Source organism: Netta rufina (assembly GCF_964035555.1).
Source record: "Netta rufina genome assembly, chromosome: 1".
NCBI classification, from domain to species: Eukaryota; Metazoa; Chordata; class Aves; order Anseriformes; family Anatidae; genus Netta; species Netta rufina.
Window position 1 is genome coordinate 146372442 of NC_140123.1, and position 16250 is coordinate 146388691.

Genomic DNA, 16250 nt, shown 5'->3' on the forward strand with positions numbered 1-16250 from the left:
GCCATCTGGGTCTCTGAAGTTGCCTGCTAAGACCATGGCCAGCAGTTCCCTTGACACACGGCACCAAAACGGTATTAGGACGTGCCAGGCGCTCAGCCTTGTTTTCGCAGCTCGCGTCTGGCCCAGAGGTTGCAGCATTTCTTCCAGGCTCTTGCTGCCGCACAGGCCCACTTCTCCCATGGCACTTGCTGTCCTGCTGTCCATTTTTTGCCCTTTTTTGTTGTTGTTTCTGTTGTTCTCAGGGGCTGTGGGTAGCTGTTCCTCTAAGGAGGAATGGGAGGTATAGAGGAGGAAAGTTGGACGGGGTGTGAAGAAGGCTATACTCATTACTCTTGCATCTACCTAAAAGCCACCACATTTTCACTTCTTATTTTTTTCTGGAGGACTACTAAGATATGGAGACGATTTTCCTAGCCCTCAGCTGGAGGGAAAACGTGCTTGTTTTCTGTCAAAAGAGACTTTTTTTCTCCTCAAACAGTCCTATTCCCTCTGAGCCGAGGTCTTTTGGATTCCTAGCGTGCGGATGACAGAGTGGGGAGAAGGGAGCTCCCCTATTTTTGCACAGCAGCTGCCGGAGGTGCAGTTCAGAGGGAACAACCCCTGGGGGGGCACAAGATGAAGGGAACAACCCCAACCCCAACCCCAGCCCCAGCCCCAGCCCCAGCGCCGTGCCTCAGCCTCAGGCCCCGCCCGGCCGCCATGTCCCCGCCCGCCATCCCCGCCTCCCGCCGGCCCGGCGCTGCTGGGCCCGGCCCGGCCCGGCTCGGCTCGGCGCGGCCATGGTGGAGCGGGGGGACGAGGCGCCGCTGCTCTTCTGGGCCGAGGGCCCGGCCCTGGGGGTGCCGCCGGCCGCCCCCGATGCCGGAGGAGGAGGAGGAGGAGGAGGAGGAGGCGGGCGGCGCCTGGCCGGCGGCTGGAGCGCGGCGCCCTGGGGAGGCGAGGAGGAGGCGGCGGGGCCGCCGCGGGCGGAGGAGGACCCGGACCAGATCGTGGCCGTCTTCGTGGTCACCTTCGACCCCCGCACGGGTGAGGGGGGAGACGGGGATGGGGCGGCTGCAAGGGGCCGCGCGGGGGTCCCTGAAGCGCCGTGTGGGGGGTCGGGGTGCTGGGAGGGACGGCCCTGAAGGGTGGGCTGGAAGGTGGGCTCTGTGCCCCCACGCCACGGGGCTCCCAAAAATGTCCCCGTCCCGCAGCCCGGGGGCTGCCGAGGTGGGGTTGGTGGCATCTCCCCAGCTGGGGGGTTTGTCCTCAGTGTCCAGAACAGCAGCAGGTTGTGTGTCGGTGAGCTGCGTGCCTGCCACGACACGGTGAGATTTCCCTGGCTGGCTCCTGGGGAGCAGCCGCTGCTTTGAGAGAAGTCCCGGGAGAGTTGGGAACTGCTGCCCTCACGTCCCGTCCGCAGTTTGCATGGGGTGGCATCGGCCTCGGAATAGCCCGTCACGTCCAGGAAGATTCGGAAGCGGTGCTGAGTGTAAGGGGCACGGTAAGGCTGCGAGGGACACACCGACAGATCACAGCGTCACGGGTGGGAGGCGTCCCCGTGGAGGACGTGGGCTCGGAAAGAAGATTTTGGAGCTGCGGTGGTGTGGGGTTGTTGGGGCCAAGAGCAGGAACTCCTGGGTCAACCGTGTCACATCTTATAAGGGACTTGTGCAGTGCACCTGGAGTACCTGGTCCCCAATGTGGTAACTGGGCAAATACAGACCGTAACAGGTTCCCTCCCGAATTTAAAAGGGTTTGAAGCAGACAAGATCAGTGCCTCCGGCAGGTGCATGTGCTGGGCATGACCTAGGGGTCAGAGGCAGTGTCTGGACCAGTGGTGGTCACCCCACTCCCAGCATGATAAACCCGTGGGACTTGTGAGGAGCTCTTTTCATGGCTATTACAAGGACAGCTCTTGCATTAATGTGCTGCGAGCTAAGTGCAGAATGGTGGCAGCCCGGCAGCCAGCCACGCAGCCTTCTCTTTGCTCCCTGACCATCGGCAGCCCTCTCCTTAAGGGAGTAACGAGCTGGGAATGTCCTGAGACTTGAAAAAGTGCGAGCGCCTGGTCTGTGCAAACACTGCCCCACAAAGAGCGCAGTCACAAGGTGTTTTAACGAGTTTAAACTGAATTTCCTGGTACACGTGTTCTCTCGGGCAGTGAGTAACTGGAGGCCCGAGATTATGCTGGGCAGCACTGGGGATATATCCGCTGGTGTGACCTACTTGGCATTAGGCTCCAGCCCATGTGCTCTGCTAGACTCATATTTGTCTTGGGTAAAGCAAACAAAAGTGAACAGGACAATAAATTCTGCTGTGGGAAGAAGATAAAGAAAGATAAAGTGAAGTCAATGGCCACATCCTCCCTATCAGAATACTGCAAAAGAGGCTGAACCGTCTTAGCCCCTTTTCTGCGATGGTGATGACAGACAACCTTGTGGAGGTCCTGCGCAGTCTGTTGGCTTACGGGGTGATGGGAGTAATGGGGGAGGAAGCGAGGGAAGAAATGCATTTTCTAGCAGTAAACATAAAAGTGATGGTTTTCTGTCCTGCATTTCTCCCATCTGGGAAACTGAGCCAGAATACTGCTAGGTCTCACTTGGTGCTTCTCCTGTCCTGGCACAGCACAGTAGCACTGCATGGCTGGGGACCCTAAAGACCTTGGGAAATCCTAGTGGTGAGGAGGGCCAGGTGACGACTACACTGCAGCCACCAAGTGCTAGCACTGCAAGGATATAAAAATCCAGAGGAGAGAAAGGACAAGGAAAAGAGGAAGAACATCCTTAACTTTGTACACCAGAAACCAAGAGCACAGTTTCTGACTTGGCCTGGTGCTGGGAGATCTCCAGATCTCCAGGTTTGTCTCAGCAAAACCTCTCGCCAGCTCTCTAGCACTGCTTGACTCTCACTTGGAAAGTTTCCTGTGCGCACGAGAGCTGCTCTATGCCCAGAGAAGGGAAATGCTTCCTGTTTTTCTGCATTACTCTCTCCTCCCTCTTGTTTTTCATGCAGGCTGGCAGTTGCTATTGCATCTGGGTGAAGTCTCTCCTTTGTTTGCTCTGCTGTTTCACCAGACTGACTTTCTTTTTTTTTTTTTTTTTTTTTTAATCTCCACGTTTGCTCTCCGACTGCCACGTCGCCAGTACATTCATAGGGCAAGGTGGCGTGAGGAACTGCCAGGAGCACAGGTGTGGATTGCTTATGTCAGCTCCCAGTGACAGATCCCAGGGAAAAAAAACATGCTACCTGATATGCAAGTAGGTTTCATGGATATGCATAGGTTAAGGCTCTGTTTCAAGACATCTTTTCCCTCCTTGCTGTTGCAGCACACCTGTTGTTGGAGCCATGTCCACATCAACGCCTCTAATAAATGGTATAACGCTTCGCAGCAGTACTTCTGACTAAACTGAGTAAAGTTTCCTGTGCTTGATGGTGCTCCTGCTTACAAATGTATTAATATACAACCAATACAACCAGTAGGTGATTCTCTGTGATGCAAGGCTTAAAAGAGGATCTAGCCCTAACCCCAGTTTTGCGGTTACGAGGCGATAGCCTTCCGGGCTTACTTCCTGGCTCTGCCAAGGAAGGGTCTTGTGCCTTTAAAAACAAAACGAACCCACACAACAAAAGCCAACATCTATATATAATATGCAAAGCCTACAGGGGACCGTGCAGGCTGCCATGATGTCACTGGCTTTCTCTGCCAGCCTTTCACACTTCTTAAAGGCGACGGTGCCTCCGCTCCGTGCCTTCCCCCGGCAGTGCCCAGGGTCACCAGGCTGCTGCTGCTGCCCCCCAGCTGGCTCGGCGCCATGGGAGAGGTGTGCTCGGGGACTGGGAGCTTGCAGCTGGATGCAAACTCTCTCTGGTTGCCGCACTTCTGCTGCTGTGTTTTGAAGTCCTTGCCAGGCAGGGCTGGGGGAGGTCTGCTGAATACAATATCTGTGTGAGAAGAAAAATAGCCCGCTTAAATGTCAGCAGCTAAGCCCAATTCCTGTGCGAGTTTGCATGCATATACTTATGCAGGATGAGTAATAACACAAGAGGCAGGCCTCAGAAATAGAGCTATTTAAACATGAGGCATCTATTTCTAAAAGTCTGGGCTAAGCACAGGGCCCTTTCAAACGTACGTGCTGTGTCCACGCAAGCGCGGCTGCGAGGCTTATCCCTAAAGGCAGGAGGAAGGACTGGGCCAGTTGAAAGCATCTTTGTGCTGCATCTTCCATTGTGTTATATACCAAAGAACTTTGTTTTTCCATTTGCTTTTAAAAATAAGTTGCATTATTTCAAATCCATTCAAATGAAAACATGATTTCAAATACCATGGCCTGAGCCTACAGCACACGTAGCTGCAGTAGGGGTGTCCAGAAGAGCAGGTTAGGCTCTGAATTGTATGGAAAAGCACAAGAAGTGCCCATTTTCATCTGTCGTAAACTTGCCAGTGGCAAGGCAGGACTTTGTCAGCTCTAGGGACTTCTTGTGACCGCTCTGGTGTCATCTGTTCCAGGATCAGGCCCCTCAGGTGGCCTTTTCTCTTGAACTGCGTGCTTTCTGGCTGGGCTGTCAGGTGACAGGCATTTGCTAGTTTTGATCTAGTTTGTAATTCATGTGCTTTTTGTGTGGTTATTCTAGCATGCACAAACATGTTGCAGTGCTTGGAACTCCCTGGCCTCCAAATCAAGCTTTAGCTGACTCCTCCTTCCCTTCCAAAAAAAATAGAGAGAAATTCTAGGGAGTACTGACGATCAGGATGTTGGTTTAGGGGTTCCTGTTTGATCCTACAACGCGTAGTCAAAGGGAGATATTGATGCTGCTATGATCTATCACATAAACTCACCCTAAAGAGCAGCAGTCCATGGTCAGGGCTCTGTCTGTATCAGGTACTCAGGTAGGCAGCCTGAAGGGAACAGTACTGGTGCTACACCCTGTGCACTGTCGGAGTGCCCGGTGGGGCAGAACGGTAGCTGCTCCGTGATAGTGTATAAAGAATAAACCCATAAAGTACCACTAGGTTCCAAAACAACCGGGAAGTTTTTGCAACATCTGGGTGTTGTGCTGCAACAAGTAACATTTGCAAGAGAGGTGTTGAGTACAGTATCACTGCCTCTGTCCAAAACAGGTAAGGAGTTCAGGGGCTGTGTTGGTTCAGTGATGCTGGCATCCCAGCTGTGTAAAGGCAGCAGCTTGCAATTGCTGGTGTTGACCCTTTGCTAATGAGCACTGCATCCACGCTCACTCCAATAAATTTGCTTATTTGCAGGCAACATGGTGGAGTGGTGTTTACCTCAAGATATCGATTTGGAAGGCGTGGAATTCAAATCCATGGCAAGCGGGTCCCACAAAATCCAGTCAGACTTCATGTGAGTATCTCGGAGCTATCCTGCTGCTTCCCTGAGCTGTGCATCTACACCATCCCTTGATTCAGGACATGCAAGGAGAATACCACCTATGAAGTTAAATTCCTGCACTGCTGTGCTGCCAACACATATCTAGCTAAGCAAAAGATACTGATCAGATTCGCTCAACAAGGTACAAAGTACCAGCAAACTATGTGGGATCTGCTGTGTGACAGCTTTGAGCTGTGGAGGTCAGCCAGTGAATGGGGAAGGCCAGCTTCTCAGTGATGTGCAAATTTTAATGCTTATTGGGCAAATCGCACTGCACTGCAACCTTTCAGACAGTCAGCAGAGACATGCTGTGAAGGAGAGAGAATGGCAGGAAGGATTTTGCAGAAAAAAAAAGAATTTAGAAATGCTGTGGTTCTTAATGCTGTCAGTGCTTTTGATCCTTTAAACGTTGTGTTAAATGGTCCTCACTTACTTCTCCTCCTTCAGTGGAAAGGCTGATGGCTAGTTCTCCTTTCTCATGCTCTTGCTAGCCCAGTGCTGCAATGCAGCACAGGTTTGCAATGAGTTGCACTTACACCATGGCTTTTGGTCAGGAATAACAGTTACTTTCTCAAAGACATATGGATTTAACCTTGCACTCAGCTAGAGCATGCTTCCACATGCAGGCACCCAAAATATGGCTGGGTAGCCAGACTACTCACAACTCCATGTGCTGTGGGGTTCTCTTCCTTAAAAGAACACCGCTGTGTTGATTGGGTCCTGCATCCTCACCTGGCTTTCCGAGTTCTTCCCTTACTGGCTGCCACGCTGTGACGTGGCTGCTGGGGCTTTGGTGGCAGAGGCACTGGGAACTCCTGCCTTAAATGTCCTGGCCTGTTCCTGGGAAGGCTGAGACACCCAAGGCCAGCCCTTAACCTTTCAGATAGCAAGGTGGGATTTCAGGGGGTTCCTGAAAGAAGGAACGGTGTTCCCAAATCAGTGTTTCTGGTGATGACACAGATAGATACCTGTCGTTCATTCCCATCTTTTAACCATCTTTTAACATTAACTCTTCTGTCAAATGTCTGTCCCCAGTTATTTCCGGAAGGGGCTCTGTTTTGGCCTGGCCTGCTTTGCCAACATGCCTGTGGAGAGCGAGTTAGAGCGTGGTGCCCGCATGAAGTCCGTGGGGATTCTGTCCCCTTCTTACACCCTGCTCTATAGGTACATGCACTTCCTGGAGAATCAGGTCAGGTAAGTTCCCTTGGCTGTGGGACTGGCCACTCCACCAGGGGAAGGTAACATTGCCCCGATGGAGAATGGTTTTAGGTGGGAGTGAGGACATGGGGAAGATGTCAAGATACAATTTAAATGACAGGCTCACTGGAGAGAGGGTTACAATTCACAATGGGGAAGGAGAAAAGGAACCCATTCAGCAGCAGCCTGCTGTTGCTGACAGCCTAGTGGAATGCTATCCAAACCCTACTTACTTTGAAGCACAGTGGGGAAAAAACTGTCAGGGGAAAGCACAAGAAGTTAGCATCCTCTTGTTGAGAGGACAACAAGTTCTCTCTCCTTTTGAAAGCTATTTTTGTGAGGGCCCTCAAAAAAGCCTGTCATGGTGATCCTGGCCAGGTGTATGCCTCAGCTGCGTTGAGCACACCTGGCCAGGAAAATGGTTGTGGTAGCAAGGAAAGCTGTTCCTACCTGAACGTACTTTGGAACAGGATCAGTCCTATGTGTAAATCAGCTCACTGTCTGCTTCAGTCCTGCCCGTGTTCTTTGACTGTGTTGAAAGTCGGTGTTACCCCTGATCCTCAGGCTGCCCTCCTAGATTAAGTCTGTGCAACTGAGGCACCCGGGGCTCCTTTGCCACGCAGGAAAGCAGATACTGCCTGGGGCAAGGCACTAAATAAGCAGAGTCTGGAGGTGCGACAAATCTCCCTTTTCCCTTTCTTTTCCAGACACCAGCTGGAGATGCCAGGGCACTACTCCCATCTAGAGGCATTCTACGATGACAAGAAAGGAGTTCTCCCTGATGGCAAGGGCACTGCATCCCAGCAGCCTGTCCACTGGCTGCCGTCCATCCACAGATACATGTACCCCGAGATGAAGGTGAGGCAGGGCCTCTGGGGCTTGCAGGAATGCGCAGCGTGCTGCTGCTTTTTACTGGTGTCTCCTACTTCTTTACATAAGCAGTCACCCCAGCACTTTGTAGGCTGCTTTAGATGAGATTTTGTTACTTGGGCTGCTCGAAGCTGCCGTTCCCTCATTGCCGTGTGCTGGTCTTGCTCCCACATTCAGACTTAGACATCTGTGCATATGTCCCTGTTTCACCTCTGAGCTGTTTTCTTCCCTTTCCCTCCACCTGCAGATCACACACCCTGCTGGCTGTATGTCTCAGTTCATCAAATTCTTTGGTGAGCAGATTCTTGTCCTCTGGAAGTTTGCCCTGCTGCGCAAGCGCATATTGATATTTTCACCGCCCCCAGTTGGAGTTGTCTGCTACAGAGGTATGTTTCCAGGGACATCACAGAGCCCTTATATAGTAGGCTGAAGAACTGCAGCAATGCCTGTGGGTATTGAGGGTACAGACATCATGCAGGTCTTAAAATCCCATCACAACCATTCCTCATGGAGATACAGTTTGGCCTGCATTTACCTATTTCTTACAAAATGCTTTTCTTCGGGCCTTTTGGGTAAGGACATACCTGGGGCTGTCAAACATGGGAAAATAAGACTGCTGAACCATTCTGTGGGATCCAGAACATGCGATTCCTGTGGGAAAGCTGATTATTTCCTATCCAGGATAAGATGTTCCCACTTGAGAAGTTCTGGTGTTCAGAAGTACTTCAAAGCCTTAACCATTGTTTACATAGGAGCGTGTGGGAGAGCTGGGTAAGGGGGTTCGTAATGCCCTTGCAGAGACTACTGAAAGCATCTCAGCACATCCTCCTCTTGTCTGCAGTGTACTGCTGCTGTTGCCTTGCCAACGTTTCTCTACCTGGTCTTGGAGGAACCGTCCCAGAGTCCAAACCGTTCTTCTATGTGAATGTGGCAGACATAGAAATGCTGGAGACAGAAGTATCATACGTGGCCTGTAAGTATGATGGGCTAGGCAGAACTTTTTTAACTTCGGGCTGCAAAATGTCTTGAGACACCGGCCTGTGAATTAAAACTGAAGATAAGATGTGCATGGAATGACTGTCTGCAAAGGCAGGAGAGAACAGTTGGTCTGCAGGGAAAGCAACACGCTGTTCTGACAAACCTTCTCTGATTTTGGCAGGTACAACAGAAAAGATCTTTGAGGAGAAACGGGATCTCTATGATGTCTATGTGGACAACCAGAATGTGAAGACACATCACGAGCATTTGCAACCACTCCTGAAAATTAACAATGCTGACAAGGAGAAGTACCGACGGCTCAATGACCAGAGGTAACACTAGAGATCTGAGTGGTCCTGGTTCTGTTAGCAGAGCAATACTGTGTGGGATAGAGAGGACACTCCTCTTTGGTACTTGCCACCTTCTCTTAATATTTTTCAAGTTTTCCACTGCTTCAGCTCATCTCTTTGATTCTGGTTCCACTGTAGCTGGCTGGTATGAGAGTCCCTGGATACTCTGCATACCTGTGATCACTCCATCAGTGAACTGGTGGAGCAGACAGAAGGCAGGAAGAGAAGCAGAGTGTGATTCTGTGACTGATCAGTGACGCACCGCTGATCAGTAGCAGAACTGAAAACATGACCCTTCTACCCTGATTTCTAGTCCCGTGCCTTATAAAGGCTCCCTTGCCCCAGATACTGGGCCAGCGGGGCTAATCTGATTTGTCACCAAGAAATGGATGTGAGGTTTTCATTGTTAATCGTTATTTCATAATGCTTTGGGCTTCCCTGGAGGCACGTGCATTTAATCCGTCTCCCTTCTCTCAGGCAGATGTTAATGTATTCTCAAGAAGTGGGTGAGGATTGTAGCTCGTGTGAAGAGGACCTTTTCATCTTGTAAGTGGCTACCTCTAACACTTAGTTGGTCACTGTTGGGCTTTGGGAGCATCTTTCACTGATTTCAAGTTGCACTAGTGTAGCATATTATCAGACACCATGGCTAACACAATTCCATAGTCAGTTCCGTGTTTCTCTAGGGATCTAGAAGCCAAACTGGTTCTACCTTTTCAGCTCATCCCTCTTGCAATTTGAGATGCTAAAGGCAGCCATGTGTGTCTCCACGGGGGACTCTTAAGTGCTGGAACAGAGAAAGAAACTTCTAAAACAAAATCAGAAATGCAAGAATCCCCTCCCATTCTTGAAAACGTAAACACCGTAGGACTCTTCATGCAAGAAACATTTGGCTCAGGAAAGCACAATGTCTGTGGGAAGCAGGCACTGTACTGCACTGGGGGAGGTACAGCGTGGAGGTAAGACCTGAGTGCGAAGGATTAGCCCATTGATGCAGCTGGCTCTGTACTTGGGACACAGAGGAACCAGAACTGGATGTAGACTGTGAGGTACAGAATGAGATGAAAACCACACCTATACCACCTCTGAAGCCTTCCACTGCCTGTTGCTATTGTTCACAGGCTGCAGCAGCTGGCAAGAAGTTCTAGGATGAAACTGTTTGAGGGACTGTCAGGGCAGAACTTTGTGTTGAGCTGCACAGCCGTAGTCAGAGCTCTTTTTGAAAAGCCTTTTGTGTTCCTAGGAAAGCACTACGTAAGAAGTAGCTCCCTTTGTTGTGTTCTGCTCCAATAATGGAGAATTTATTTACCCAAGGGCTTACTTAGATGGATAAAGCCATTGTTTCATCCTTTGCTTTACGGAGCTATAGGTCTGATATACCCACTTAATTACCACAAAGTAATTGTCAGCTCTAGCTGACATCGTGGCTTTCTTCTGAAAAGTGAAATGCCTACCATAACTCAACCAGACAAAAGCACCACTGTAAATTAAAAGATACTGCTTTGTTTATTCCACCCTCTGTTACAGGGTGGATAGAAACCTACTACAGCATCACCTAGCAGGGTGGGCTCTGTGCTTAAAGTGGGTTAAACATGATTCTGGGGCTCTGCTGCCGGTCTGGTAAATATGCTGTCTTCTTGGGGTCCAATGCCATCATCTCAGCTGACTTTACCCTACAGGTTTTTCATGGAGCAGAACAACCGGATATTTCAGACCCTGATGGAAGTGTCAGCCAGCCAGGACAAGACGCTGACAGCTGACCACGCGCGAGGCATGGGTCTGGATCCCCAAGGGGATCGAAGCTTCCTTATGGACCTCCTGGAAGTGTACGGCATTGATGTTATGCTAGTCATTGACAACCCCTGCTGCACTTAAACCAAGGGCCAGAGAGATGGGGAACAAAGATCACTTTTTAAAGACTATCAGACATTGCTTAGGGGCATCACTGGAACTCACCACAGCCACTGGACAGATCTCTTTTTATTTAATAACTCTATATGGAAAGTATTTATAATTGTACAACAAAATGTGATTTTATTTTTACCACCTTGATTTCCCCAAGAAGTACCTGCGCCATTTTTTTGTTGTTGTTTTCGTCTCCCCTTCTTTTTTTGTTTTGCTTTGTTTAGATATGACCAGTGGCACCCCTGCACCAACCCTCAGTGGTGCCAGTGATAGCTAAGTTTTGGCCTAGTCTGGATGCCTGAGGGCTGAGGCCTTCAGGAAAGCACTTTGTCTGATGGGGACCAATGTGAAATGCTGTTGCTGAGCTCTCAAGACTTGACTGGAAAACCATCCTATCATTCCCTCCTCTACGTGGGGACTGAAGAGAGCTTCAGCACAGGCTGTTAGCAGCCCAGTCTCCTAAAACATCTCCTGTCCCACCATGCTTTTGGGTGGGGACAGTTAAACCAATGATAAAGAACAGGACTCCTTTAAACACTCCTCAACCAGCTTTCAGCAGCTGAATTGGAATAAAGCCACCCTTCCCATCAGTGGCAGAAGCAATGCTGGGCTGAGGGGGTGCTACAGGAACTAATGACTTTGCTTACCTGAGCGGCACGGTTTCACTTTCAGCACTGGAGGTGGTGTAAGCTGTATGAGACTACACCTACCTGTCTCTCGGCTGGAGAAGAGCACCATCTCTACCTAATCCCTCCTTCCGCTTCCTCTGGTTTTCGGTTGTATTGAACCTGCTGCTTTGGATTCAAGTCTTGAAACCAGCAAGACGGTCTCGCATTGCAGAGGGACCACCGTCACTGAGCCACCTTGCAGTCACTATGCTCGCCAGTCTCAGCTCAGATGAAGCTGGGCAGGATTGGGTTGAATTAAGTGTATTCCAACTAATGCCACTAGCCCTTTCTTTGTAGCAGGCAGTACTTGCCCCTCCTGTGAGTTAACACTGTCTGCCAATCCTTTGTCAAGCAGCCTCCAGCACTGCCTGCCACTGTCCTTGTCTTCGGTGTGAGACAGACAGCAGTACGCGACCTTCCAGCTGGGACAACTGCACGGTTTGCAGGCGGCTCCCTTGGAGTTTGTTGTTCCTAACTGGCTAGAAGCACTGGTTAACTGCAAGCCTTTTTCTTCCTGAGCAGAGGAGCTGCAGAATCAGACGAATAGCGTTCCTCAGTCTTTTACTGTGAAAAGATAGGATTCACCTGCTACAGGGCCAGTTTCCCTCCAGAAAGGCTATGTCTGCCAAGACTTGGCCACACCAAGTCCAAGAATGGTGCTGTGGCTTGTAGGTGTGACGTACTGCTTTGTCCAAAATCCTCTGGGCAGTAGTAGCATCAGCTTTAAGCTACCTGTTCTTCCTGAACTATCACCAGGCCTACTGAGCTGCTGCTTCTACTGAAAGAGACTTCAGCACTTTGGAGCCTTTCTGCAGTTTGTAGAAATTTCAAGCTGCAGTTGGTGTGTACATTTACCATAGCATTTTTATAGAACGGGACAGCACCCGAACCACAGAAGTCTCACCTGCTAATTCTATGTAAAACAGGTCAAGTAAATCTCCAGGAAGACCCCCTGTGGATTTTGTCACTCAAGGAAGGAGGCTGGCATTATTCCTTGACAGCTAGCTGCAGCAAAGGGGTAATTTTGCTTGCTCTGGATTCAGAGGTTTTAGTGAAATGTGGGATCAGAGGCTTCACAAGATTTATTGCACAGTTCACTGGTATGAGCTTCAGCCTATTATGTTCTTGTGATCTGTTTCTGAGTAGTTGCTTCACTGCTTGCTTTTTCAGTGCTTTGAATGTTTTCCTACAGGGCAAAACATGCTGCTGCTTGTATTGCCAGTTGCTCACAACTGTAACATGTTCATCCTTAAAAGGTTAGGGAAAAATCGAGAGAAAAATGGGACCTGAACATTGTGTAATGGAAGGGTCAGGTTTTTTTTTTTTTTTTTTCCCTTGAGGAAAGGCTTTGTTTTAAAATTGACACTTCTGGTATAAAAGCAACTCACAACCTCCAAGCCTTCCAACTTCCACTTCAATTTTAACAAGGTGTCTGCACTGAAGACCCCTGGGAAAGTGTAGTGGACACCACATTACTGTGACTTAACTTCCTTCAGATACTAAAAAAAAAAAACACAACTGAAACTAGTCTCTAGCAACTCTTCATTTCCTATGCAGTTTAGCTGTGATCAGCTGTTAATGACTTTCTGTTCTCCTTGATATCAGTAATTCTTTTGCTGAACTGAGTAAGAACAAACCTTTAATATGTCATTGAGATTTTACAGCCTCAGCAGTCAAGAGTTTTTCTAACAAACTACATTACAGCACCATGTTCAGGAGCTGTCAGAACATCGTGGCTACAAGACAGCACTGCTAGAATCTATTGAGCAAAACCCCCTGAATTTATTATTTAGCATTTATCTAACCTCTACTTTTCAGAAAGTAGGTCTTCAGCTGCTAGCAAGAGCGTGGGTGCAGATGCATCAAAGCAAGCAGATTACTGTAAAAGTAACATCCACATTACATCCCAGCTGGATGGCTACAGCCTATTTTGCTCTTCCTTGTAAATCTGTTTCTCTACAGCCTTTATTGGAAGATGACTGCCACAAAAGCCAGGAAATATCCAGACAGAAAACAGAACAGAAAAGACTTCTCTGTCCTAGCCCTTTTCTTTTTTAATTAATTCTCTGCAAATGAACTCTATCAGCACTATCTGTCTCTCTATCACTCTTTCTCTGTCCTTTTTGAATATAATCGACGTTGCTTTTATTGGTGTTGCATGTGGAAAATCCTTGATAAATGGGTACTGAATATAAATGAATGGCTACAGCTTGTCCCATGAAGGCTTGTTTAGCAGGCTGGTTTTGTTTTCTAGCCTTTGAGCTAATTTCACTGAATGTTATCTGTCCAGGAGCTAACTGTTATACCTTGAATGAAGTACAGCTTTTTAAAATCCCCTTCTTGGAGCTTAACAGCTCTTTTTTTTGGATACTAGCAGCTGGAAGGGAGTCAGCTATTTGGTATATTTTGAATTAAAAGAGGAAGGAAAGCGTGGCATAAGGTAGGACATTGCTGATTACTGCAAGATCCTCTTCTGCATTTAAAGTACTTTGCCTTTACAGTGGTGCCTTTGATTTCTTTGGTGTGATGTCTGTGGTCTGTAGCTGGTGATGACAGGCCAGGTTAAATGGTTTTAGTAACCATGTCTATCCAGTGCCGCAGTAAACAGCCTGGTATGTTTCTCTCTAACATTTAGGCCATAGTACAGCCGTTACAGATTCTCAATTTGTACTTGCATGGGTATAAACAGGAGAGCAAGAGCTTCACAGTTGTATCTTAAGTTGGACTACATGTGTAATCAAGTAATGAATTATTACTACTTTACTCCGGAGTGGAAGGTAAAGCTCAAGAGAGAAATAAAGGCTCGATTTTTAATTTCAATAGTGGATATACTCTTCTAGACATTTAAATCATGAGAAAAGTCTTCCTTCCCACTGCGAGTTTAGGCCAAGCAGCACAGAGCTCAGCACAACTAACAATGATAATGGATACTAAGAGGGAGGTATTTTCTTGAATTACAGTTCAAATTTGTCTTAGAGACACGCTAATACCCTCTTTTCTGGTATAAATGAAGTAGTTACTCCAATGCATATTAGAGCTAATGATTCCATCTGTCACAGGAGATGAGCTCTCCTACCCAGCGTCCTTAAGGGCAAAAGAAAGTACTATTACCTTTTGAAGATAAAGTAGCTTACTGCACAGGCTTATTCTGGAAAGGGAGTGGTTTCTGAAATAGCGGGGCAAAAGTATTCTGTCCTCCTGCAGAAGTCTACATACAAAGCATGCTAACCCAAATTCTCTCATCATTTTTTTTTTTTTTAAATCTCTCTCCCCAAAGATAATGGTCTAGTAGTGATTGTGAGAGATGACAACACGCATCTTTTGCAAGGGACTGGAATGCACCGACTTCACGGAACGATGTCTGTCTGAACCAGAGGGTGATAAATGTGATAAATGCCAGTGAACCAGGATTTCAGATCCTGGTTAATGCAACATGCCATTCAAATGGAAATGTTTAATTGTGGTTAAAATAAACAGGTGCCTTGGGCTAGTCTAATATTAGATTGTTATCCTTCATTTTTATTTATGTTATAATATTTTAAGCCATTCTAGAATGTACTGTAAGTTGAAGCCAGAATAAGTGTTCTCATGGAGTGGGACTCCTCCTTCCTGCCTTAGAGTTAATACAAAAAAAGTTGTTTGTCTTGCTGTCAGACAGAAGAATAAGCAAAGAGTCCTTTCTTCTACCCTGTAGACAGTGGGTTCAACCTCCACTTATTTCACGTTACAATTTCCTCACACCTTCCCCTTTGAATGTTGCCATTCAGACATCTACAACCACTCCATACTGGAAAACCTCCGAATTGTAAAGGAAGGGGAAAAAAATCACCTAAATAAGCTAATTAACTTACATGGATATCAATATTTAAATATTAGCCCGTATCTCAGCCTTTCCTTGGTACTTTTAACATCAGAACAGCATTAAGAATACCAGTTCTGAAAGGAGCTCTTAGTTACCCTTCAGCAAGGAATCACACTGTGCAAGAGCAGTCTCTCTGATGCTAGGGAAGGGAGAGAGTCATTTTCCCCTTAAAAATGGTCCAGATCAACCAGGAGCTGGTTCTTACCTTGCCCCTTCAAACAGGCTGGCTGTCACTGTAAGAGCTCTGATGTTATTTGCATCTTGCAGATGTGTGGTTGCTCCCATAGGCCTGTGGCTGTGTAGTGAAACTGCTTACTAAAACATGGGTATTTTTAAAAATAATTAAAGCTTACCTTTTTGAAACGGCTGCTGCCTTGTCTTTCATGCTACTTGAGCAAAACCAGTGCTGATTTTCCTAGAGAAGAATCAGCTTGAGGGAAAACTCTCCTGGTGAGAACTGCCCCGACCGTGGCTGCAGAGCGTTCCAGGTAACTCTGTGGCAGGCAAAAAGAGCAGAATACAGCCAATGTTTCTGAGTGACCCAGGGGTCTGCTGGGCACTTGTGATTGCTCTAGATCAAATGACAGCTCAACACAGGCCCTTATCACCAGCACAATGATTAAGAACAACTAACAGACCTCTAGCATCCTATACCTCAGTCAAAAAAAAGGTTAAGTACTTAGGTAATTAGTTTTCTCCCTCTAAAGCCAAGGGAAGGACAGCATCCAGTTTGGTTCCAGCATCACTTAGAAACCAAACCAGTTCCTTTCCAAAGCATTTTTTTTTCCTTAGCAAGCCTCCAAAAGAGGGTGCTGTTGCAGCAGCATGGAGCCAAGCTGCATATTAAAGAAAAACAAATGCTACTGGAAGTCGATTCGCAAATGTCCTTCGACTACAGTAACAAATCAACCAACAGATGAACTTAGATTAGACGTGGGGGCTATGTACAAACAGCAATCACATCAGAAAAATAGCAATCTATTTTTGTTCTCAAGTAAGCAAGGCAGAATCAAACAAATGTGTAAGTTATAATAAGAAGGCCAACAGATAA

At 47.8% G+C, this 16250-nt stretch overlaps 1 protein-coding gene across 1 annotated transcript; it reads left to right on the forward strand.

Annotated features, from left to right (window-relative positions):
• Positions 1 to 779: 779 nt before the first annotated feature.
• DENND11 (DENN domain containing 11) lies at positions 780 to 11745 on the forward strand (the record flags this gene model as incomplete). Its single annotated transcript, XM_084286960.1, has 9 exons — positions 780 to 1026; positions 5243 to 5342; positions 6405 to 6563; positions 7274 to 7424; positions 7684 to 7822; positions 8278 to 8409; positions 8596 to 8746; positions 9242 to 9310; positions 10444 to 11745. The coding sequence occupies 9 exons, from the start codon at positions 780 to 782 to the stop codon at positions 10637 to 10639; spliced, it is 1344 nt and encodes a 447-aa protein (XP_084143086.1). The 3' UTR covers positions 10640 to 11745.
• Positions 11746 to 16250: the final 4505 nt, after the last annotated feature.